The sequence below is a fragment of the Gavia stellata genome, chromosome 6 (genome assembly GCF_030936135.1).
Source record: "Gavia stellata isolate bGavSte3 chromosome 6, bGavSte3.hap2, whole genome shotgun sequence".
NCBI lineage: Eukaryota > Metazoa > Chordata > Aves > Gaviiformes > Gaviidae > Gavia > Gavia stellata.
The window spans coordinates 5,539,416-5,565,838 of NC_082599.1; the positions used below are offsets into that span (position 1 = coordinate 5,539,416).

Genomic DNA, 26,423 nt, shown 5'->3' on the forward strand with positions numbered 1-26,423 from the left:
AAGTGCCAAAATAATTGGAAAGGATGACAGGAAGGGGTTTTTCACTCTGTTTTAGGCCATGAGGTTCAGGAAGAAGGAATTGAGGAAGCTGCTGGGACACACACACACAACATGACAAAACGCTACATTTCAAGATACAGAAATTTGATGCTTGGTTGGTTGGTTGGTTTTTTCCACCCAGAACATACTGGGGTGGTCCTAGCAATGTTGTAATGGCCAAGAGAGAGGAAAAGGAGATCCACCTCCTTAGGTTGAGAAGGTTGAAACAAGCTGTTCTGAGGATGGAGGGGGCTGCTGGCAGAGTCCAGAGACTGGCATGGAGCGGGCAGGCAGAGCAGCAGAGGGGATAGGTGCCTTAATGCAGAGAAACTCAACTCTTTCAGACTAAAAGAGGAGAAAGTAGAGTTTGTAGACTCCTCCTTCCTCCCTTTACCCCCTTGATCTGCTGCACTGGCTTCCCAGGCTGCTGTAGCCAAGCTCTTCTGCTTGCAACTGCATCTTCTCCATCTTCCTCATCTTCCTCCCCATCTCCCGCGAGTCTGCTACTGCTGCCGCTTCCCCAGCCCTGCACACAAGCCAGTGAAAGAGCTAAGTGCAGCGGCGTCTGGCTCACAAAAAGTGACTGAAGTGTAATGCCGAAACCTGTGAATAAAGGTATTAGGACATTTGTGGTTATCTGGTTGTAGTGGCATTGCAAGGTTTGTTTGTACCTTTAGATTTGTATTATCTGCTCTCTGTCTTGATGAATAACGTTTAGTGTGTTTGTTCAGCTGCAGGAATTTGTTAATCTTTCTTTCCTTCAGCTTTCTCCCAGAAATAGGGAGAAATAGTCTCACCGTGGAGAAGTTTAGCAAAGATTTGATTGCAAGAGCTTTCGGTACGTTGGTTTTTTGCCTTTTTTTTTTTTTTTTTCCTGTGAGAATATGTTTGTAGTGGTAGCTGGAAGAGAAGAGAACTGAATGTGCAGGATTAAGCTTGAGGCCCCAGCTTCCTGTATAAGGGGAGAGGAGCTCACGAACCCGAGACGCCAGCCAAAAGGAAAAAGGGTAATGGACAAACATAGACTGTGAGGTTTGCAGCGCTGCGTGCCAGCTGCTGCCGAGGGGACTTCCTGCTGTGGGACGCGAGTGACGTTTGGGGCAGTCACTGTCTGTGCAAAGCTGCCCCTTCGCCGCGCTGAACACAGGAGGTGGGTGAGGGCAGATTGGCAGTTTCTCGTGGCTTTAACGGTTCAGAAAGCAGTAGGGGTTTGTTTCTGGGAGGGTTTAGGTAAAAGAGCTCCTCATATGAATTTTATTATTTAAGACTAAAGCAAATGTTGAGAAGTAGGAAAATAGAAGTTCTTGGAAAAAATAATACAAGGAATTCACCGCTCTCTAGTTGAAGAGCCGCAGGTTTGCAGGAGGAGTCTCCCAGGCCGTCTCTTGAACACTGCAAAGCCAAGCGACTCGGCAGTGCTGTTCCCAAAAACTTGCTGGGACTCACTTTCCTTTGAAAGCTCAGTTAGAAAGGTGTTTTAGATAGGGTTTACAGCTCGCTTCCACAATCTCCCCATCTGGGAAGTGATGATCAAACAGTCTTTACAAGCTAGTTCATTGTAAACCAGGCACTAGAGAGCCTCTCTTTCCCAGGTCTTGCACCTTAGATTTCTCTTTTTGTAGGGAACGTGAAGAACCACCTGAAAATCCAACCCAAAGTCAAATCTTTGAACACCAGTACCTTAATGATAGTTTCAAAAGGATTTGCAGTAAATTAGGTAAAGGATTACACTTTCAGCTTCCTACTTTCTTGCTATGGTAATGAGCAGAGTATCTGAGCTCCTGTGGAACACGATAGCTTATAGAAGAGAAACTGAAAGATACCTTTAAAGGATAATTGGGCTGAAAGTTGACTTAAACCTGCAGTTGCAGCCATACAGTCGAGTCCATAACATTTCTTCCAATCACCTTAATAAAAATGACCCTTTAGCCCTTGACATCACTCTCATTCTACTAATCCTTTCAGTAGCGGCAATGCATGGAAATGAAGACAGAGTTTGTGTTTGTTACATTTGTCCTTTATTCTGCAGATTGTAGTGCATGTGCTCCTTTCTCAAAGGACACCTTGTCCAGTTCCTTAAGTGCCGTTAACTTGCTGGTGGCTTCCTGGAAAAGATACTTGAAGGCTCCAGGGAGTTGAACTCGACAATACTGCCTTCTAACGCAGTCTTGCCAGACGCAAACACTTAAAAATACTTCTATGGTAGCAGTATACTTGGACTCTTGCTTTCTGATTTCTGAAACATCTGGGTTCGTATTCCGCAGTTTGTTTATTTTTATAGAAGCCTGAGAAGGAATAAGAAGCCTGAGGCCGTAGCAGAGCCATCAGACTGCAGAATCAAGGCTTAAACAAGTAGCACGAGATCCATGCGGCTGCTGTTCTTAGAAGGACTCTTCTTTTCCTAGAAGTTTTCATCCTTTTAACAGGCAGTTATTTTGCTCCCTCTGCTCTCTTACATGATTTTTACTGCTGTAAATGGTTTTGCTTGTGGGATTTAGTTTTATTTACATATACTATTAGTAATGTGGACTATAGATGCCTACTCGAAATCAGGATTCTCTTGTCTCCTTCATGTAAACAAACTGGTTTTCATGAACGGCTGAGAAAATCTGTTCCACTTCAGATTATAATACTGAGTTATGGACGAAAATGTATTATACTCCTTATTGTGGATACGGTAAGTGATTATCTTTTTTGATGGTGCTTATAAAGCTACACAGTATTGTTTTAGAATTGGTCTGATAAATGGTGAAATATTTTAGAATCATAAAATCATTTAAGTTGGAGAAGACCTTTAAGATCATCAAGTCCAACTGTTACAGCTTAATCATGGAAAACAGGAGCTTATGGTTTACCCTTATTTAAATGTGTACCTGAATCTTTTCGAAGTAATAGGGCAAATATAGTACTGTTTCTGGAGGCTTAAAAAGAAGATTTGTTCTCTAATATTAAATTTTTAATGTATTATTCATGAGGAAAGTAAAGCTGAAAGCTTTTTTTCCTCTCCTCAGTAGAAATGAACTTGAAGAATAACATTATCTGTACAGAAAAAAAAAAAAACTTAAAGGACTCTAATTCTTGCTAATCCCGGAGTGGTGCATGCAAGTACTATTGGAATTCACTCAGGGAAAAGGAATCAGAATTTTATTGAAAATAAGCTGATAGGATCATTGCATAATTCATACAATATTACTGGAATGCAATTCCTGGGGGGAAAAAAAAAGGGTAATTCTGGTTAGAATATGCTTTTAAGAGTGACAGAGTGACTGTGTATTGAAGTTGCTTTGAAGTCCATGTCTAAGAATTACTACCTCTCTGTTTTGGATACAGGGCTGGGCTACATATTTTTGTTACTTGTACAACTTTCAAGCTAGCTTTTCCAGATGTGTGCATATGCATGTAATGTATTCATGCATATATGTATATACTATTGGTTTATTAAGGCAGGCAAAACGTGTGTGAGCTTTTCCATCTATTGCATGATCTATGGCATGTAAATGGAATTTGGAAAAACATTTAACGCTATTAAGCATTACGTAATACAATAAATTATTTCAATATGGAATATTTTAAACCTGGTGCAAACTTATGTTTGTGATTATATTTTCTGCTGTCCTATCACTACAAACAAGAAGTATAAGCCAAGTGACATCATCTTTAGTGATCTCTTTTGTTTGTACTTTTCAATGTACTCATTCCTAGATCATGCTTGGTTTAGTTGCCTTGAATGACTTAAGGAAAAGAAGTACCAAGTTGCATGTTCGGACAAGAGCTCTGAAGATACGTTTTTCCATTGCCTTACTCAAATCTTATGCAACAATTAATTTATTAATAGGAAAAATATCTGTAATTAATAATAACCAAACACCACAATTGTGTTTTGTGGAAGGCATAATTAAATTGTTACTTAAATGTTAAGGACCTCATCTAGCAGTATTTCCTGCATATGGTTAATGTCGCTTTTAGAATATGTTGGCTAAAACAGTGCATGATACCACCGCAGGAATTGACACTACCTGGGATAAGGGAATAAAGTTAGGATGTTACAAGCCAAGTACTCCTCTAGACCTTACTATTAAATTAAATGAGCACTTCTCAATTTTTAACATATGTTCAGCCCCAAGGTGCTAGTGAAAGGCTGTGTGTGCCCCTTACCTAAGAATAAAAAAGAAGCAGGAAATATTTTGAAGGTGTTTTTACCCTGGGTTTAAAAAGTTGTTCTGTAGACAAGGAACCATGGCATAAAACATATGAAGGCACTTGTCCAAAAAAATGGGAATTCGGAGTGGAGCAGAAAAGTGAATGTAGTTCTCCTTTAGACTTTAACTGGTTGTCTTAATTGGTGGGGTTGACCTTTTTCTCTTTGCAGTACGTATATCCTATTAAGAAGTACAATACAGTATTGTCTTTTGTCACTTGATCTGAAGTTTTAAGGAAACCTCAATTCGATGTCCCCAGTTGTCACTTGGAGCAGTTAGTACCTTCTGGTGTTACTTGGATTTTTGTATTGTCTTTCCTTTTAATGGAAGTATCCAAAACTTCCGGTTGCAACAGAAACTATGTATTTCTAGCTCTTTTTTCACATATTCCCTTCCAGCCACATTCCTTCATGTTTGCTATGATTTTTCCAATGACATAAAACACAAACAGATATAGATGTTTGTACCATAAGCAGATGAGCAGGAGGAATGTCGCAGATTTGTAGAACTTGCATTTTTTAATGTTATTCATGAAGATACACCTGTCTTTGGGATTGAACAGAACTTCAGATGGTGGTGGGACACTTAAAACCCGTGGCCAGAGAGCAGGCACAAACATTACACAAATGTTGTAATTACTTCTCATTGTTATCGGATGGTGGTGAAGCGTGTTTTAACACGTGGCATGTCAAAGGTATTTGGAAATTGTGCTCATCCTTCATTAAAGGAAGGGATGAAACAGCCTCTTCAGTGTTTGGGCTCGCCTATAAATGTGCACTACCTGATTAAATAAGATCTTTGAACAACTGAATTTTCTCAAGTGAGGAAAAAAAAAAACCAAGCCAAGGTTTGAGGAAAATGTGCTTGCTTAAGTACTGCATAACTCAGTGTCCAAGGCATCGTCTGTATGAAAAAATTTTCCACTTTCACCCTTGGCAAAAGGAGGGAGGAAGAGTAGCGAAAAATCTGCTGTGAAAGCCCATCTAGAAGCTTTGCCTTGGTTGTGTAAGCTCTTTCCCTTCCGAATTGTGTTGTGGTCTTTGAGCTGGTACACATAAAATGTTGGGCAAATAATCTTCCATGAAATGTTGTGTCATCCATCGGACTTTCTGTATTGTGGCATTTTTCTTACGACATGCCATGGGGAACTCGCTGGAGTCCCCAGGATTCATGAAAGCTGGGGTACGTTCAGCAGTCATTGTGGGTGCAGGAGGCTGCATCTGGTGGCCAGTGTTCCTGACTCAGCCTTGTTGAAGAACCTCCTGTTAGGCCCTAGTCCTGTATCCCGTTTTGCTCATCATATGTATGATGTTTTCCATTTGTATTTTGGCGATGCTGATTAATAGTTTGGAGTGCTTAGGAAATAGTTGCATTGATACGGGTAGAGGAGCAGAAGGATTAAATGAAAGGGTTATTTTGCAGCATTTTTAGGATAAGCAAGCTTGAGGGATTGTTTCTGGTCTTGGCCAACTCCACTGACTTACAGGAAAGACTAAAGCGGTGACATGGGGGATGGTGATCTTTCCCCTAACTGTAAATGTTTGCAATATAAACAGCTGAGCTATTCATCAGCGGCTCTCAGTGGAGAGAAGGAAGAAAATAGGGCATTTTTAGGGTGGGTTCTAGCATAGACAAATCAGAGGAATTACGTCCTACAAGTGCTTATCAGCTTGGCTTTGTGAGCGCTGCCTGTGGTCAGCTGGGCTGATGACTGAGCTACCAGGAGGCTGAGGAGAATATCCACAGAAATTACTTTGGAGCTATAATGATAGAATTAAAAAATCAAAAGTAGTTCTCTTCAACGTGCAGACCCATTACCATCTAGGAACTTCCCACCACCAGCTGTCTGGGTCTTGGCAGGAGATTTTTGGCAGTGCATGTCTCAAGCACACCGGGCCTTGCTTTGTTTATTTTGCAGGGCTGGAGTTCCTTGCTTGTCTTGGGACTATGGGAGGGGACTCGTGCCTTTGTTCTTGCACACACATTACTCGGGTAGAGTTCTTCAGCAGAAGGCAGAATGTCTCCATAGTATGACAAGAGTTAGCTCCAGACTTACAATGTTGATCTTTGTTAAATTTTGGTCTGGGGAAGTCATGTTTGGTCATGCCTTTCTCTTGTCATGTTTTCGTGTCCCCAAGAAAACTAAGATCTACGAAGGGCAGTAATGAAGTCAATACACAGCTGTTTGTCCTCCTCGTTTTGGTTATGTAGGAGTGGGAGAGATGCCAGATATTTATGTTGTTTTGCAGCAGGCGTGCAATCACATACAACGCTTTTCTGCTTTAGCTCTGTATAGCTTTGGGAGATTAATTCAAATGCAGAAACCTGTTTAGATTTTAGGAATTTATTGAATATGCTGGGCAGAGGGAGCTAAATGTGGAGGGAGAGGCTGTGCCCCAACTGGTAGCACTCAAACAGCAGCCAGAAGAAAGCTTTTCAAATGGCTTATGCCATGTTACAGTACAGGACATAATACTTACTCTTCAAGCCAAAGGGATTTTTGAAGCTATTAGGATAAACAGCGCACACAGCTGTTGCAGGTGTGACCGTCTTAGGCAACGCTTTTCTCAATGCAAGTTTTGCTGTACGCAGCCGGGTATCCCGGAGGCACCCGTACAGTTTTCAGTTAGAAATTGTTGTTGCTGTCCCCCTCTTCCATCTCAGCTTGAGTTACGACCCACATCGCGGGGGGGTTTGTTGTGCGAACACCTGCTTGCAGAGCCGGTGCGGGCATCTGAACTGCAAACTGGCAGAGCCGGAGTTGGTTAGAGCTGCGCAGGGAGCATGCGATAACTGAAGAGGAGCGATGCCGAGTGTCGGTGCTGGCTGGGGCTTTGTAAGGTTAGAGCTTATTATTTTGGGGAGAGGAGAAGGGGCAAATCCTAAAGATGGCCTTCTAAGTGCTTGAGTGTATACGTAGGTATAGACTTAATACAATTTAACATTTATGGGTCCATATGCCTGGGATTTTCCATCTAAGCTAAGTGCCGTAAATGTACTGGATCGGTCATCTGGTTTGGGCTCCTGCATGAGACCATCAGCTGCTTTTCTCCCCCAAGCCTAATTGGGACCTCTGCTATTAGAAACGCTGATAATAAGACAAGGATCCTACCTCCCTAAGAGACGAAGAGTAAGTGCTCTGCAAGACCTGGCTTTCTTTAGTGCCAAGAACAACAGGAGAGTAAGATCTGTTTAATGTAAATGGTAAAAGTCTGGCTTTTTTTATCCCGAGAAAGAAAAAGATGCAAAGCGGTGGGGATAGTATTATGTCATTATGTACTAAATAAACTGCTCCCCCTCACCACTGCATCTGTGATGAAGAAAAACACCTTTTATTTTTTTTTTTTTTTTTGTCAGATTGGGCAGAGACCAAGCTGATCTGGAAGTGCTCTGCATAAACAGCTCGGGCAAGAATGTAGGTTGAGAGCGGCTGGGACCTGGGCGAGCTGTAAAATTAATTTCTGTTGCCTCATGCCTTGGTTATCCCTTACAATTAGCACAAAGGTACATCCTGAAGAAGTAAGCTAGGAAAGGGTTTTAATTTTGTTAATGGGTGCGGGTGCTATTTTTACCTTCTTTTATTCTACCTTTGATAAGATCAATATATGGCCTTTGTCTGGGGATAACAGGAGTGGGTTCTGTAGAATGTATCCACATAATTACAAATGTAATTATTTTTGCTCCAGTAAACAACATAAAGTTAGTGTACTGGGTTGGGTTTTTTTCTGGTAGAATTAAGTAAACACTTTCTTTTTAACTTCTCCAAACTTGCTGTCCAGAAAACATTGGTTATTTAACATCTTCAGTTATTATGCAGCGGTCGGTTATTCATGCTTTCTCATGACTTATCTGTAAAATAGCAAGTGGCTAGTTTTCTGCTTTTCGGGACTGTTAGAAGTTAAAGGATGGCTATTAAATTGTGTGCATTCCTTTTAGTACAAAGTTTAGGATATTTCAAACAGGTCAAAAGTACTTGATGTTCTGGGTATTCGGAGAAACAATTAAGCGTGTCTGCCGCTGTTCCAACCTGCAGCTGAACTGTCAGCTTGGTGGAGGCATCTAAGTACTTGTTTAAGGCACCGAAATGCTTTTTAAAAATCCCCTCCTGTTAACCTTAATGGAATAAGAAAAATTAATTTATTTTTGTTTTTTATTACCTGAATTTCTAAACAGGCAATAAAATGTGGCTTTGTTCTAGGAAGGAATTTCTGGAAGTTGGGCAAATTTTGCTGCTTTTTTTGTCAAAACTGTAGTAACTTTATGATACAAAGCTTGCAGTTTCCTATATCTTGTTTCAGTCTTAATGAAGCTTCAGCTTTCTGATTATCATATTTCCAGGTGGGAATGCGTTGCTGTTAATGATCTGGGAATGCTGAATGGGTGAAATAATCTTCAGTCCAAAGTACATGGTCAGAAGTGCTAGGAATTAATAATTTCTAACTTAGTTCAGTTGAAAATACACTTAATATTAAGCAGTTCCTGCAGTCTATGCTCTTACGGTGGTTGCTGGCACTGGTTGACTTATCTTATAGGCTGTTGATAGTTATCATTTCAGGCTTTTTAATTCTTAATGTGAAATACAAATTTTTTTATATATATATATAAAAAAATAATGGACTTGCTGAATGAGGTAAGTTGAACATTTTCTTAAAGGTGGTTTTGATGCTTAGTTCAGCTTTGTGTTTTGGTACAACATACATATCCAGCCAGTACGGAAATAAAACTCTCTGTATCAGACTGCTAAACATTTTTAAATAATGTCAGATGTGTATTGGTTTTGGCTGCTCCTTCCTCTGTAGTCAGCATTGTGGGGCTTTTTTTGTAGTTGATCAGGATTCAGATAGACATTTAGATGTTTTAAACTTAATATGAATACATTACGCTTGTCTTTCAAAAATGACAGCATATATCCTACTGGCCTTTTTAAATACACCCCAGGGAAGAGAGTTTGAAAGCCAAGGAGAGAGGGCTCATGCTTCACTAGGGCAGTGCTAGGTATTTTAGCAAATTGTTAATGAGAATACATTTTTTGCCGTACATTTTTGTGGGGTTTTTGACTTACCTCTTTACTTAGGAGTGTAACAATAGATGCTCTGTTACAGGGAGACGAACTACAGCTCAAAATTTTCATCAGAGATACCTGGCAGTGCTGCTGTTCTGCAAGTGATGCTTCCACTGAATTGAAAGCCCACAGTGGTTGATGTTGTAATTACTTTAGATTTAATATAATTACTGAATATGTGAGGAACTTACTGAAAACTTAAATTCATCAAAATTCTTTCTAGCTTAACTGGTGAAGGAGGATGCAATAGCTTGAAGAAAAAAGTAGCAAATAAGATTGCAAACATTTTTCTCTCTGTAATATGCTCTTCTGTTACATGTCCCTAAATATTGCAAGTATTTTAAAAAAATGAATTTATGTAGGGTAATCTAAGGTTGGGTAAAATCTGCTCCACGGAAGGTACCGCTGGAGGAGAAATTACTTTGGCTACAATTCCTTTAAGTCAGATTCTGTCCGAGCAGATATACTCAAGTATCTTACAGGCTGCTACTTGAGAAATCTCTGCAACTAAACATGCAAGAATTAAGTTTATAATCAAATCTGATGTTTTAATTTTGCTTCCAGAAGCGCTGGATTCAAATAACCTGCTAAAGTGATACTAGCTGTGTGCTGACTGTAACTTGATTTCAAGAGTGTTTTTAGTTGTTAGAAACAGCTATTACTTTTAGATTATATTAATGACCAAAGCACAGACGATACAGTGATTAAGAGAAAGTTTCCTCTTCCAAATGAGTGCGGTTCCTCTTTCTTCCTTTGTATCTGGGTTTCATAACATAGCAAAATTTGGTGAGGGGCAAGGAGGAACAGGGAAAAACAGGAATTGGTCCAAACAACTACATCTCTATTAAATAAAGTCAGTGTCTTTTTGAAGTTACGCAACTTCTATTTTTCTTCCAAAGAAAGAAGGTAAATATTTCATAAGTAGTCATGCATGTTCCTTACTCCATTAAGACAGAGTCTTTTCCAGAAATTACGTGATTTAAATGGCTTTGGTTCTATAAAACACGTTACCAGCTACACCATCGTTTTAAATGTGTACTTTCTCGCAGAGTGGTTGTTTTTTGAGAAGTGCACTCAATAGCCACAAAATAGCAATGGGTTGGGAGAAATAAGAGATAATTGGAAATAGGCATGAAAGGATCTACACAAAAAAAACAGGTGTCCTAGTTTGATTTTCATTATTAGGGGTGTGTCTTTTGGGGAGCAAACTTTGGGTGAGCGATTTCCCTGGCAGGAAGGAGTATTGTAGCCTGTCCCAAAATATCCCCCGGGAGCGAACAAAAAAATCGTATGGCGAAATGGAGAAACAAAACTTTTCCTTGCAAGGGAGCACCTTTAACAGCGTTTTTGCGAGATGAATCTGTTAAAGAAGAGCTGCTCCTAGGAAAGAGATGAAAAAAGCTTGCAAAAAGAGACTAATACTTCAGATTTGATGTTTTACTGAAGTATTTGCTGCAAAAAGTACAGTTGGGAATGTCACTATCTCTATGGGAACATCTTACAGCTATATTTAGGAGAAGTAAATTAAGCTTATTCTCCTCAGATGAGCAAGGTTTTGGTAAGGCTGTGGTTGGAGGTGGAGTAGTATTTTTGAGGGGAAAGAGAGTGGAGGAATTTCTTCTGCGTTTGGATTTGGTGAATCCCTTGCCTGATACTTCTCAAGTCAAAAAAAGAATACTGAAACTGCCACCTATGCTTGAGTCAACCTGTTCATGGCAGGAGGCAGAAAGAAACTCGGCTTAATTTCACAACCTCAGGTTGTGAATTTGGTCCTGGGGGGGGAAAAACCCCCCTCAAACATCTATTGATTAAACTGAACAAACTTGATAAGTAAAAGAGCCGATCATAGGTATGGTGCCTGGAAATATTCTTTAGGTTTGGATCACACTTCGACTTGAAAAATTAATGGATCGGATAAAATAAGTGCGGCAGGAGGATAGCTTGGTGTTTTACACGCTGCGTGGTGCCTGTGGAGTGCAGAAAAAGGGGCTTTTACAGGTCTTCAGTAACTTCATACTGATGTCATGGCATAACTTCTTAAGGAAAACGTGGCCTGAGGTTGCAGAGGCCGCGTATATGTCTGCCATGTGCGAGTATCCGTCTGTCTGTACGTTCACACCATGTGTAATAAGAAAACACACTCTGCAGAAGTGCTTTTCTTTAGCTTGTTTTTCACTCTTTTTTGTTTAATCAGTGGTGTTTCAAAGACTGGTGTTTTTTTTTTTATTATTATTATACCAGCTTTGAATTAAATTAATGTTTGGGGAAAACTGTTAACTGCTTTGGTTGTGTGGCGGCTTCAGGTGCCCGCGCGTTGCTCGCTCGTATCTGCGTTTCCTGTGTTTTAGCTACTCGGCGTTCGGTGAGTTGTTCTTTTCTGCCTTTCCCACCATGTTACATGTAAGCAGAATCCAAGGCAGAGCAGATCGGATATGGTACAGATTTTTGCTCTATAAACACAGGCTTGTTTACATTTGCTTCATTGCCGTTTAGACTCTAATCCTCTTCCGATGCCAGAGGGTATCAGCCGTGACTAACAAACTCTCAGATTCTGCCATTTTGACCCCATGTGCTGCTCATGTTTCCATTTGTTTGTTTCTCCTTTGCCTTCCCTCCCAAATATTTAACAAATTATTATTAAATGGCTTCCAAGATTTAAGAGGCCAACCTGGGAGCAATTCGAAACAGTCAAGATAGATGAACATATGTCCTGGTTACTAATTCCGTTTGTTACTTCACGGTTGAAGAGTAACTTCAGTGCTGAGTCCTTGTTCTTCAGTGCTGCACATAAAATGGGAATAAAACGATCCCTTTTTTTATGAATAGGTCTTTTTTGCTGTAAAACTTCAGTTCTGATCAACTGTTGCAGCTTAATTGTAAGCTGCTGCTAATATTTGGCAAAACCTCCTTCAAATAAACCCTCTGACATATGTGCAATTACTGCTCACTTACAGCACCCTGCAGAAGCTCAGCATTGCAGATTTTGCATCTTTAAACTTCCAGGTCTTTGCTGATCCAGCTTCACAAAACCGTGACATTACACCAACATTGCAAATGCATCGAATTCTTTTTATCAGCAGAAAAGGCCGGTTTGGATTCATAGGCCACATCTGCTGGTGAACTTTGTGCAGTCTGCCTTTTTTTTTTTTTTTTTTGCTCTTTCACTAGAAGAAAGGTTTGTTTGTTGGCCGCCCGCTCGGGGCGGGACAGGAATGCAATGCATGCACAGACTGCGCAGTATTTCCTGTTCAACTGCCGCTCCAAACCTCGGCGCTGGGAAAATCTCCAGATCAAGCAGCTCGGTCCTTGCTCAAACAACGAAGAAATGCTGCAGCTTCTGAAATGCTTCGATTTTTTTGCAGAAAATATGTTTTTTTTTAAAGTGGATCTTCATGATGTGCTACTGCTTTAAATGTATCAGATTCTATGGATATTGCTTCTACACCATTTATAGATTACTGTGGCCGTGACAAATCGTTAAACGTACTGAAGCACTATAGGTAGAGAGAAATGGCTCCATAATGTCACTGCAAAAAGTTATGTTTATTTTGTAGCGTAATACGCCTCCGTAATGGTGCCTGCGTAGTTCAGTTAGCTTCCTTTTCCATCCGGTTAAAAACGGTAGTAATCTTTTGGCACTGGAGCTGCTTTTGCATTATCTGCTGTATTTTATTTTGCGCTTAAACTGTTTTGAAGCATCACTTTTGCAATGCGTGAATTTTACTTCAGAAGTGAAATACTTAGTTTTAGCAAAAGGAAAAAAAACTGAGTTTGAGCACTTCTGCCAACGAACGCTAAACTCCAGTGCTGCAGCCTTGCCTTGTGTGTCGTGTGAAAGTCAGATGAGGGGGTTTATTTCATTTTAATTTTTTTAATCTTTTTTTTTTCAAGTTTTTCTGGTCCTTTGTACATGTGGCAGCTCTGTTACCATCTCGGACTATCAGCTGATGGAAGAGTGGCTGTGGGGTGTGGCTAGTTATTTATTCTATTTACTAATTTTATTTATTCTTTTTTAAGCAGATGTATGTTTTAAGAATTTATATCCATAGGCTTCTCTGGAATGTATGAAGTGCTGTGGCTCTTCTCAAAAAAAAAAAAAAAAAAAAGGCAAATGCTAGGAAAAGGTTTGACTGTGAACTGCGTGCATATACGTATGCACATATGCATGTACATGGTAAAAAAAATGTTGTATCTCCTTGTAGCACCTTTTTTAGCATGTTCAGCAGCTACTTAGTCCTACGTGAAAAAGAAGTGAGCATGCACAGGTCAGCCTTGAAGACCAGGGCAGCACCCCGTTACGGGCCCTTGGTCCTTGATGCTGTCTCGCAGGATGCCACGTGCTGGCCGGCTGGATGGATGCCAGCGCGGGACAGGTACCGAGCACAGCTCGGGCTCTTCTCTAGCTCAGAGAACGCGGGCAAGGCTGGATGGGCACATTCAGCTCTTCTTTAAACACTGTTCAGCTGTTCATGCAGAAGGCAGAGGTACAGCAGCTCCCTGGCTCGTCTTGCTGGAGGAGTTACTGGAGTGCTGCTGGAGGTGGACATCTCCTAACTTCTCCTTTGTATTCTCATCCATGTTCTGTCCTCAGCTGTTCCAGTGGGAAGCGATACAGGCACAAAAATGAAAGTGCTGAGTGTTAATTAGTTCCTTCCTGGATGACAAGGAGACCTACTTTTCAGTCCTTTGGAGATACAGATCTACATGTGCTGCTTCTCGAAATTGGAAGTGGTCTCAGTGTTGCCCTGTTCGCTTGTCAAGCACGGGCGCAGGAAAGGAGGCGGCCAAAATCTGCGCTGTTTAATTTGAACTTGAAGGTGTTTCACTCAGAACATAGTTCAGCAGGTTAATTAGGTTGTTAAAACAGCTTTTAACTTTTCAGCTTCATTATGAAATGTGGATGCCCCTGAAGCAGTGGATCTGCCTTGAGTCTTCAAGCTCAATAAATGCCAGGCGTTGGGCTCCCTCCGACAGACACATTTCTTATAACATAGTATTTCCTAGTAGCAACCCTCCAAACTTTTTGAATACTGCAACACTGCAAGACAGCACAGGTGTTTAAATCATGGCTTATGTAAGAAGCTGACACATATGATGTGAAGGTTATACCATCATATATATGCATGTCCAACCAAACCTCAGCGTGCGGATTGAAGTGTAACAACTGCTTTATAGTTTTGGAATTTGCCTTGGGATCCATTGGGTTTTTGTGCTGCTTTGAGCCTTTTCATGGTTTCTTAGCCCCTCCCTGTCAGTTAAGAGGCTTCTGTGTACAGTTGCTGTTTTTAACATTTACTAGCTATATCTCATGATGCATCACAGCCTTGTACAGAGAGAGCAGTGCTGAGTTCTCAGTCATGTATTAAAAAAGTGACTTCAGAATTTCACTACTTTTGATCCTTAGAAAATGAGCATCCAACAACAATGGCAGCTATTTAATTCACCCAGATTTGAGGAGTGTAATAAATAATTTATGTAGGGCAAAAGAAGGGGTTTTTTTTGCTTTAAGCTGCCACAACAATGTTTCGAAAGCTTTGTTTGGTCAGGTGGAGGTCTTTCTTCTTCGTACAGCTTTAGCTGTCTTAAATCAACATTCGTCCCGATGATTTTTCTCCTTTTGTCCTGGGTACTACCTGAAAGTGTATTTTCATAGGACTTTCGCAGGTATGGAAAGCAAACTGTAGTTTTCTGATATCCACTAGATAACTTCCCTTTGAATGAGATAAGCTGTTCTTGCGTAACCGTTTAATCTCAGCGTACAAGTGCAACTTCTGAGCTTGTTTTCCAAAACATCATGGAATGGGTTAATAAGAGTAATGTTCAGTTTTTCCTAAAATTCCTGAAAGTTCATAAATCGTATTGACATTTTTTCAGATCCAAGTGCAGTGACCTACTTTAAATAGATTAAAGTGCGATAAAGAAGAGATTATCTCAAAAGTAAAAACAAGTTACTTGGGTTATTTTTCCCCCATGTCCCCACCTGTCTTACATGTTTAAGCTTTTATTTCTTGGCCCCTAGCCATGCGATCAGCTCCATCCAGAGCAGACTGCTAATGCAGTGTATGGGAAAGGGTTTGGCGGGGGGATAATTAAGTGTTTTGGAAAGATTTTTCTTTCACTAAACTAGTCTGGGATCCCTCCCTTCAAAGAAATAATTTCAATGGAAAAACTAAAACCTTACGTTTATTTAATTATGTTTGGGGGGGGGAGAGAGGTTGCCAGCTTCAGCTGAAATGAAGATAATTCTGGGGTATATCATGCCGAATATAAACAGAACAATTTCCTTGGGTTATACATGTTTGAAGGTTAAACCAGTTGTGGGCGGTTGTTTCAGGTATGTGACAGTGCTGTTATTGCTGTATTTTCTGCACAGCTCTCGTGGAAGATCATAAAATCTTCAGTGATAAACTGCAGATAGCATTTAAAACCAAAGTTATGCGGGCTTCACATGCAGATTTGGCATCAGGTATTGTAAAATAATTTCTGTCCTGGTCAATACATCACAAAAATAGGAGTTGTATAAGCCAAGTTGCTGGGTTTCTGCTACTTAACTGTTTCTAGCTTTGAGTCATGTAGGATATAAAATTTTATTTTTCTAATAAGATCTGATGCAGCCTTTTAGGAAGACTGAGAAATTATACGTCTCTAATCATGTATAAACTTCAAAACTGCTTCCTTTTGAAGAATGGCTTTGTTTAATACCACTTTATTCTGACTTGCATCTTTCCATTCTGTATTATAAACAAACTTCTTAGTGGAGAGCTCAGAATACACAGATGTTCACTTTATTGCATTTAGCAAGTTCATCTGTAAGCACACGGAAAGTCTCTTTATTACCCAGTTTATATTATTTGAGAGGACTGGCTATTGCATTCATTTAATTAGGAAAAATTCAGCAGTAATTAGCTCACTCATGCGCTGCAGAGGGATGGGCTGGATTAGGAGCCCTCCAGTCTGCCCACGGTGGTTTCCTGCAGCAGTGAGGGGTTTATTGTACGATGGCTGCAGAACAATCTATTCTTGTAATTTGACACAACTACAGCAAAATTTGATGGGAGAAGCCCTGAACTAAACTTTTTAGAATAGTGCATGAGGGAAAAGCTTTTTCTTTACTGTGTAACTTGTGCTGCTTTTGGAACTGTCCTGGTGGGAGAACAGCAGTGCAACACTTCTTCCTCCAAAGGATGGTTTGAGTGAAAGGAGGTTTGAGAAGATACTGTAGATTACTTCTATTAGCATGCTCTTGTATTACTTTGTATTATAACATTCATCTGTAATGTTTGGGGGTTGGTTGTTGTTTTTTCTTTTTTTTTTTTCTTCCTGTCTCTTTGTGTAACCACCTAGTATGGCATCTTCTATTTAAGCTTATGTGATTGCAGTAATTTATTTTAAAACTTGCCTTCATCTTTCCTTAAACCCCTCCCCAGGCTTAGTAATGCTGTGGGTTTGTTAAGACTTGCCAGAAGACCTCAATAAGCACAGTTCTGTGGACCATCTTTGACTTCCAGAAACTTGCAGGCAATTCAAGAATTAACTTATCCGCAAGCAGCGGGTAACACACAGGTTACGAGCAGTGAGACTTGTCATTAGAAATAGCATCTGGAAATTATAGGTGAGACCCTGCACTTCCAAATCGGGGGAAATCTGTACCAGAGGGACTTTCCTTCTAGGCAGGAAGAGCTGTGCTCCTGTTTCTGACCCTGTCTGCAAATAATCTTTTACAAATTCAGATAATTTGGCAAAGTGCTTCGCTGAAGGCTCTTGCAGACCTCTGTGAGATCCCTGGGGAAGAAGTTACGCAGGGATCTGTGCAGTCTGCTTTTCAGTGTAGCATTAAACCATACAGAAAAGGGAATAAGGAAACAAAAGTGAGAAAACTTGTAGGGGAGGGGAAAGGAGTGTGTATTTGCTTGTGCATCTATATGAATGTGTGTGCTTATATGTGCATATGTATATAGATTTAAAACTTAACTGTGAAGAGCTATAGGAAGGCAACGTGGTTTTTGAATGACTGGCCTCTAAAATAGCAGGTGAAATTAAGTGTAGATACAGGTGAAATTTTCTGCATGGGAAGAGGTAAGAATTCTTGACTTACATTTGCAGTGATGCCCGAAATATCTACTAATGAAGAGATCTTGGTATTATAATAAGATCTTCTGAAAAATCACAGTAGCCCAGTGCTCACTGGTAAACTCAAATAAGATATTAGGAATTATTAGGAAAGTAAGAGAACAGAGCATTGTGTGGGTGTATAAATTCACGGTGCTCTCCTTTCATCCTGGATATTGTGTGTGGTTCTAGTCCCTCTCCTCCTGCTCAAATATATGAATTAGAGACTGTACAAAGATAAGAAACAAGGAGGATCAGAGTTACGAAACAGCTAAACTGTTGACTGATCTGTGGACCTTCTTGCCCCAGAATACTTTCGGCACTAAAAGTTGGCCTAGGTTCAAAACGTGATGGGAGAAAGTCATGAAAGAGGACTTTGTTGAGGACTGTTACATGCACCGTTGATGTCTTCAGGTAGGGAGGTCCTTTCACTGCAGGTAGAGTGCATCTGGGGTGGTGGTAAGGGAAAGCATCGCTCCAGTCTTACGTTGTTCCTTTCTTCAACTTTTCTGCAGATATCTGCTGGTTATCATCTTCTCTGCTTTCACGGATAACATGCTTTCATATTGTGAAGTTGTTTTGCCCAGGCTTTTTTGGTACGCAGTGTTTAAATGTTTGGTATGCGGTGTTTAAGATTGTAAAAGGTCACTTAAAGTTGTCTTCACCATTCAGTGGTGACAGGGGTAATGAGTACAGTACTTCTGTGGATGCCATAGGAAATAAGTTCTAGAAATCAAGGTTGTAACTCCCAAAAGATGGAAGGGAAAATCAGGAAAAACTCCTCTAATTTCCATATGTTGGATGCTGCTCAGGCTTGGAGTTTAGATAATTCAGTTTACCATTGCAGTATCGTTACTGCCTGGCCTTATCTATAGGCTTTTAAGGAACGCCGGGTTTTGTCCTCTGCAGTTTTTTCTCTTCAAAATTTGCTGGCACCCAGAATACCTAAATTTATGGTAGTGATTCAATATTAATGCTTCTTTACACCTTTAGAGTTACAGTTGTTACCTGTATGTACTGTCAGCGCTTCAAGAAATGCAAATCTATCAAACAGCACATGTGTTGCATTTGGTCCAGTGTAACTAAGGAAGGAGAAACTATTTGCTGTGATGCACAACATTGTCATAGTTGCTCAAAATGTACGTATGCAATACCTGTGTGTGTTAATACTGCGTGGCACCTAAAGCCACTTGAGCAATTCTGTTCCTTACTGCATCCAAAATTATAATTTATTAAGTCACAGTAGAGCCTCTATAACACGTTATTAAAAAACCCAGGTATCTTTAAAATAATACGTGAATTAGTGGAAAGACCCTTTTGAAACACCACTGTATTGTGAATGGCAAAATTGCCCAGATGAAAAACAACATGAAGGAATACTTTTCCTAGAACAAATATTTCACTAAGCGAAAGTGGGTGGCCATTTGAAATGTGTAATTTGATCAAGGAAAATCAATATTCTTAAAAGATTTGGAGAAATCGGTAGCTTTTGTCTCAGACTTTTGAATATTTATTTAGACTATCTGTTCTGTTCACTGCCTCTTTCTGTCTTCTACATAGAAAAGATACCAATGTTAGTTCTTAAATGGTTAAGCTGTTCCTGTTGATCTGCTGTGCAGCTAAGGCTGTAAATTATGAATTTAAAAAGGCTGCTGTAATTCATACCTGATTGAAAAGCTTGCTCCAAACAGCAGCTCGAGAGCAGCGAGATGCGAACAGACCTGAGGAATCACTAGAGATGAGGAGTTCAAGCGTCTCTGGGCCACACACATCTTTATAAAGCTGTAGCCATCAGAGCCCGTGCAGCATCCCTGCTTTCACTCCTCTCCGTTAAATGCTGTAGTTGTTACTGGGCGGAATTCCTCTTGAAAATTTGGGACTTCATCCTGTAATCTGTTAATATTGCTTTTAGCATGTCTGGACCATCCATGGTTTGATCTTCAGTCTTACAAGATTTGGGGACAAACATGATGTGGTTTAGGTAAATTTTTGCTTTGCATGCTGTTTGTATTCATCAACCTCCCAAAGACTAAGCTCAGAAGTACTCTGCAACATTTCTTATGCAAACATTTGGTAATTAGTTTTTCTTGCTTAACACTTTTTATTAACTTTATAGAAATGGATCCTGCATTGAAGACCTATCTCAATCCCAGCCTAGAATATAAACTGGACTTTATTATAAAATGCAGTCTTGGCTTTGGGAGGATTATTTTATACATAAAAATTGTTTGCAGAATGAAGTTTGATGTTACATTCTTGTACCTTACAAAGTACAGGAAAAACAAAGGCTTATGATAAATGCTGTGTGAGAGCATTTCTATTTTAAGCATTCAAATTTAATTATTTGCTATTGTATTTTTAAGTAGAGGCTGAAAACAAAATACAAATTGTTAGGAGGGTTTCTGTGGCATTAGCTGTAGGGAACAGGACACATAGTGGTGTGCTTCCCATTCGAATTTCAGGGTATTTCGGTGTTTAAGGTCAGAAAGGAGTTCTCTTTGCCTAGATGATATCGCAACAAATTTATTTGTGCTTGCAGTACAAGTTTTCTTGAGTGCTGTTTTGAAAAAGTCCTTCATATCTGCACAGGTATCCTTTGGGGATTTCTAAACGCGTGTTTCCGCAAATCTGTTGCGAACAGAATGTGACATTTTGAGATGAGAAGCCGCCTTTTTCTGTAACATATACCAGCAATGGCTAGAGTTTTGCATATGTTTTCTGTTAAACTGGAGTATTGAAAAGCAGTGTTTAGATTGGTTTCAGTTTACAAATGTCTTTAAAGTAATGAAACACTTCCTTAAACGCACAGACACGCACAAATCTGTGCACAATTCTGACTTTATTCTGTTATCTGAGCACTTTTTAAATGGTATAAGTTTATAAAACCCATTTAGTTTTTGATATCAGTACACTTTCCTCTTAGTAGCAATTATTAACTGAACCTAAGCATTGCTCACTCCCTTAAGGCAGAAGAATATTTTAGCAAATATGGAAATATAGACTATATGGAGAACAGAATAATACGGTTGGACCTGTTGGACGCCTTGCATGTGCTTTGGGAGGAGAAAATATTGATGCCTACCTTGTGCTGACACTACAAAATCAGAAGACTTTGCTTATATTTTCAGAGAGGGCTTGAAAGTTCACTCAAAATCTGCATGGTGAGGCTTTCTTGTCAAAGCACACGCATGTACCTGCACGCCTTTGGACTTCAGAGTGCGATGGTATCCCTTAATTCTTCCACAGGAGATTTGTTCTGTTTCATACAAAACTCTTCTCCCATTGACATTTTCTTTTTGTGTTAGTAATTGTATTATTTGTATTTATGTTGCCAGTTGCCTTGATTGTACTTGATATATTTGTAATATCAGGATGTAGATGTATGTGGCAGTTCCCTAATAATCTGAGAGAGGAGGAAAGATGGGGAATTATATATTCATGTGTGTAGTGGGACTTACTAAGAATTTCACTTACCCTCTAACTTTGGGTTGGGGGGCTGTTTTGTTCCTTCTAATATAGAATGTAAATAACCTCTGTAGCACGTGGATGGCTATTAATCTGCTTGGTGCTTTCAGAGCATCCTTTTTTCTCAGTGTAATCCACCTTTTTAACGTCTGCTACTTCAAGATGCGCTGCTGCATAGCTGTGAAAAAAAGTAAATAAAAATCACTTGTTTGGGCTTGTTTGCATGTATTTTAAATGAAATCATTTGTTGACTCTGAAAAGGAAGCCAATAATCTCTATAGTCTGTGATATTCCTCTGCTTAATGGAGAGGGTGGGTTGGTCCCTGGCTAAGGTAAGGCAGTACGGCGGAGGGGAGTGCCTGTCTCTGGCACGGGGTGCGTGGGGTTCGGTTTTGCACAGTATTCACTGTAATAGTTGTGGTAAAGCAGTTATTTCCAAGATGCACACGACATGGTTGTCTCTTGTTGTGTTACCATGTGATGTTAAGAAGTTGAGCGTCGATAACATTCGGTACCATATGTTGCGGCCGTATAGATAAACGTCAGAGAAAAAGGGCTGCGTGAAAGGCACAAGATGAAGAGGGTGCACCTGCCTGTCCCTGCCCTGGAAGAGTGCTAAATCTGTCGGGTATTGCGCTCCGATGTAGGAAACAAATACTTCTAGCTAACAATAGATCATTAAAATATTTGGTGATCAAATTGACTATTAATTAAAATACTCTCAAACTTTTTTCCAACTTTTATTTTATTTATATGTGTGTTCAAGATCTAATTTTTCAGGAGTTTGACTCTTAGGGAAATATCACTAGTTGTCTTATGTGCATTTCTTTTCTCCAAACTGTTGCTTTTATCTAGTTTTTAGTCTTTAAAAATGCTACGCTCGCTTTCATTGAGCTGGGTGTAATTTTTTTACCAGTGTGGAGTTTTTTAGCCTGGTAGACCAATAAGCAAGTTGAGAAGAAAGGCCAAGACTCCTGGCTGTTCAGTAACACCCTCTCCAGACTTGTTCCTGCAGCCGTTGTTGGAGCTCACAGTACTGCCTCCGTGTTGCATCTTTTGTCCCCCAGCAACGCTGTCAAACGCTAACAGAGGAAACTCAGAAACATCTCGGATCTTTTTCTGACCCTTGCAGGAGTTTATATGTTCCACACGTGATCGTGTATTTGGCAGGAAAATATGCCTGGGCAGCAGTAGGCGTTTATTGCGTCTCTTCTGGTTTAGATCAGTCCTGTTCGCTTCCTCAGTCCAGAGACATTTTAGCAGCAAGTTGTTTCATCGACTTTGATATTTCTAGGAGAACTCTCAATGTAGTGTCTTAGCATGGCAAGACCTTTGATTGTGCAGAGATCGAGGTTGGTTAGTAATAGGCTACCGTCACCGTGTGAGTTTGACAAGGAAAAAATGTGTTGAAACGGAAGGAAAAATCTTTGTGAGGTTATCTTAAGACGTGAGAAGGACTTCGGAGGAAATAACCATGCATCATAAATTCATTGTGGTCTGGAAAACTAGGTCTGTGCTACATGAATTTATTTTTCTGCTGTTTTTTTTTCCCCCCCCTAGTGTCCCAATGTAATATCAGCTTGAAGAAGCAGAGGAGTCGAAGTATCTTTAGCACCTTATTCTGCTGCTTTCGTGACTACAATGTCGAACCACCATCTACCAATAGCACCAGTGCTCTTCCTCCTTTGGTGGAGGAGAATGGAGGACTTCAGAAGGTCAGGCTTTTATCTTATTTTGCTCTCATGTGGGTCTTTTGTAACCAAGGTTTAACTCTGCGCTTCTGAAGGTTTGTCTTAATATGTTTCCCTCATGGGGAACATGTTATGAGTTACAGAAAAAATTACTGTTTTGATGGTGAATTGCTAATATTGTCTATTCAGCTGTAATTTAAAACTAACTTTTTTTCGTGAAGGGTATTAGCGCTATACATTTTATAAGCGAACAACATTTAAAACCTGAGTAAGACACTAAAAAAACGTGGGCTTCTCATAAAACTTCAGCTGCTGAGTTGTCTCTAGCTTTGGTTCTTTCCCAGTTACAGGAACGTTAAAATGTGTCCACTGGAGCATAATAGAACCTCTTTGAATGTCAGTTGAAAGAGTGTTCAGTGACATAAAAACAGTTGAAAAAAGGGGGAGAACCGTAATTGTTTGGACCTTTTTTCTAACCAGTTCACCTATATTTAATGCACGCTGAGTCCAGAGGTACTGACTTTTGGCCATTTTTCCAGGTTACTGAGTTTTGTTTACCTAATAAGTCAAATTAATTGATACTATAGAATCATCATCATCATAGGATGGTTTAGGTTGGAAGGGACCTTAAAGATCATCTAGTTCCAACCCCCCTGCCGTGGGCAGAGACACCTTCCACTAGACCTGGTAACACTGAGAGCATTTGCATTATGAACTGAAGAATTTCCATTCAGTATAGCAAACATAGGAATACCATCTTTTCCATACCATCTTGGTTTTAAGCACTCTCAAAACTCCACTAGTGCTATACTCTTAATTGAAACACCACTCCCCTCACATTTTTCCAGGACTTGAAGAGATTGCAAATATAGGTGTATCCATGATGGGGAATAATAGCAGAAATGGACATGTCTCTATGTTTCACCCTTCTGCTCTTCACACTATTTTTTCATATTTGATGCAGCTGATTTCTTACCTACCTTGTCCTGTCCATTTTATTTTTTTTTGAATTTTGCTGGTTATGTTTGAATTCGGAAAAGCTCAGGTGAAAGAGCAGAGGAACTGTTTGGTGGGAGAGAGGAAGGGAAAGCAGATTAAAGTGGTGGAGACTAAGAACACGTGTGGAGGTGAAGTCTGAACTGCAGCAGTTCATGCTGAAACTGCTCACGCAGAGGTAAAGTGCCCTGAAAATTCCTCTGCCAAGAGGAGGAATTGTATATGTATTTTTAGACGACTTCTGCTAGCCAAGGTACATTTTGACTGAAGTGAGGGAAATATAGCCTGGATGAGCTGAAGGGAAAGCTGAGTAGTGTGTAGCATGTATGTGCATGTTCACCTGAAGAGCAAAAGGAATGGGAAACTAGTAAAATTTCCCTTTCCACTGTGCTAGGGAATGGAAAGGAGGCAGAGGTGAGGCTACCAGCAAAGTTACATATGAGAGAAAATGAGAGTTTATTGGAAAGAAAATCATAAAGAAAAAAACAGGGATTTTTTTCTGTAGAAAACGTGAGTTAAAATGGTCTGGAGTCAGTAGTTTTCAGATTGCATTTTGTAAAATTATTATTAATTACTTTCTAAATATAACTTATGCCTTGAGTGAGTGATTGCATGTATGTTCACACAAGTTTCCGTCCTCACTCTGTGCTACCTTAGTGAACAGTTTTGAAGTTGTGCAATACTTGTACACGAGTCCAAGACACAAATGACAGAATTCATAGCATTACCAGACTACAGTTTAATTGAGTAAAAGAGTTCAAGGAATACGTTAAAAAGAATTCTTAAAGAGTGTATTTTCTTCAAACAGAATGAAATGCACTCAGATGCATACAGATCTTTGTAGAAGAAATCAAGTATGGCTAAGTTTTTGGGTAGTTCTTAATTGAGTGCAAATAAGTCTGTAACATTTCTATTTTAAATGCAGTACTGAAGACTTAAGAGCTTTGTATGTGTTTTTATATGCTGTTTTTATTTTCAGTGCTAACATGGTTAATGTAAGTAGGAAATTCTTTTAAAGAAAGAAAAACAGCATTGAAGGCTTGGATATATTTGAATATCGTTACGCTGGCAGGCTAGTGTTTTTACCAGGAGAGCTGTGTTTTAGAACTGTGCAGGCTGGTTGGATTGGACCGAGTTACACTGAGCATCTTGTCTAGATTCAGAAGTGATAAATAAGTTGGGGGAAAGTACCTGCAACAGTGGGCCTCAGTTTCTAAATTAGTGATATTAAATGTTCAGGAATGACAAAATTACCTGTTTTAGGAGAGAAAAGAAAGCCTGACAACACACTGCTTAAACTCCTCTGCTGTTTAATTAAAGCTCTTGTTGCATTGATCTGCCTGCCACGTTAAGAATAGTTTAAACTCTGTTGAGCTGCTATTCAAATGGTCGCTTACTTCTATCTGCTATCTCTTTTGTATGTTGTATTAATTATTTATCACATCACAGGTGACCTCTGCCCATGGCCCAGTCAGTTCATGTGTTGTAACCCTTTTCTTCAAAAATGGAAAAAAGACAATTGCACAATAATGTTAAATAGTTACTATTAGAAGCTAGTATAAAATGGCTTGGATGTACTTTTCCTTTTGTCTTTGCTGTTCAGTAGAGTGGTTACATGAAAACTGGTGGTAAAGACTTGAGAGGAGGGAAAGGAACGGAGAAAACTTCTGCTGTTTTCACAGGATACAGTGTTCTACATTGCTTCTGGCGTATTCTTGAAGTTGATGTGACAAGCTAACTTCCTTCTAATTAGGAGTCTGAATTATTTCAGTGCTAACCTGTTGTAAAGGAAGGAAAGCAGAGAACAGTATTTTATAAAGTAACTGAAAGCAGCTCTGAAATTTTGTTCAGAGTAATTGCATTGTGCGATTTAATTTTTTTATTAATATTATTATTTTGCTGTACTAGAAAAAATGAAATCAGTGCTTCAAATGAAATCAGTGCTTCAATTAGTATTTTACCAAATGATGTGACTTGATTATGCTTGGCAAGTCAAGTGTCATATTACTACTTCATAGGATTGGAAGAAACACCAAACTGAGCATGGGTTTGAATAAACAGGGTTTTTCAGCACTGACTTCTATTCCATTAGGGGAAAAAGCCCAAAAACTTCTTTAAAGTATTGAGTTCACTTTTAAACCTTCTACTCACAGAGCAGCTGCTTGTCCAAGTGTGACTCTAATACTGGTAATGAATGATCCATTCTCTCTCTAAAGTTTCAATACAACATTTTTCAATAGTAACTTGTATTTACTGAAACTATTGTATATTTGTTTTTCTTAAAGTGTGACAGATTTTTAGTGCAGCACAAAGATGTATTCTAAGACATCTATTACAGTGGGTATATCAGCCTGTCTACAGCTTGGATGCTGAGCCACATGCGTCATTGGGAGCACACAATGTTCAGCCTCATGAAATCCTTGCTGATTTTTTTCCTGCCTTCTCAGCAGCAGGCAGCTCACCAAGACCTTTCAGCCAGTTTTTTTAGGGTCCAGAGTGTTGGGAGAGAGAAGTGGTTTTTGTTTCCTTCTGAATAAATTCAAATCTCAATTGCTGTTTTTCATTTAGCAACTTGACTCGATTTGTGTATTTTCTGGGCATGCTTCTTGGTGTAAGTTTTTTTTTTTCTTCTGGGTAAGTTTATTACCTGAGTTTTGTAGTGTTTGCAGATAGAGATTTCATCTGCAGGCTTCAAGGAGAGATCTAGATAGAGAAAGGTAGGAAAAGCTAGATACAAACTTGCTCTTTCTTCCCTTCACCTTCAGTCGTGGTGGGTGAGGGAGCTCTGACAAGTCTCTCGGCACTTTGCCATTTCACTTACAACCCACTTCCACTAGAGTCATCTCTGCTTTTGTTTTACAG

At 39.7% G+C, this 26,423-nt stretch overlaps 1 protein-coding gene across 3 annotated transcripts in view; it reads left to right on the plus strand.

The window, feature by feature from the left end:
* The window catches only part of CTDSPL (CTD small phosphatase like), a 78,803-nt gene that overhangs the window by 25,695 nt on the left and 26,685 nt on the right, over positions 1–26,423 (plus strand). For all 3 annotated transcript variants that reach the window (XM_059818499.1, XM_059818500.1, XM_059818501.1), the window contains exon 2: positions 22,435–22,589. In XM_059818499.1, coding sequence (XP_059674482.1) covers positions 22,435–22,589 — 155 coding nt within the window. The remainder of the gene's footprint in view (positions 1–22,434; positions 22,590–26,423) is intronic.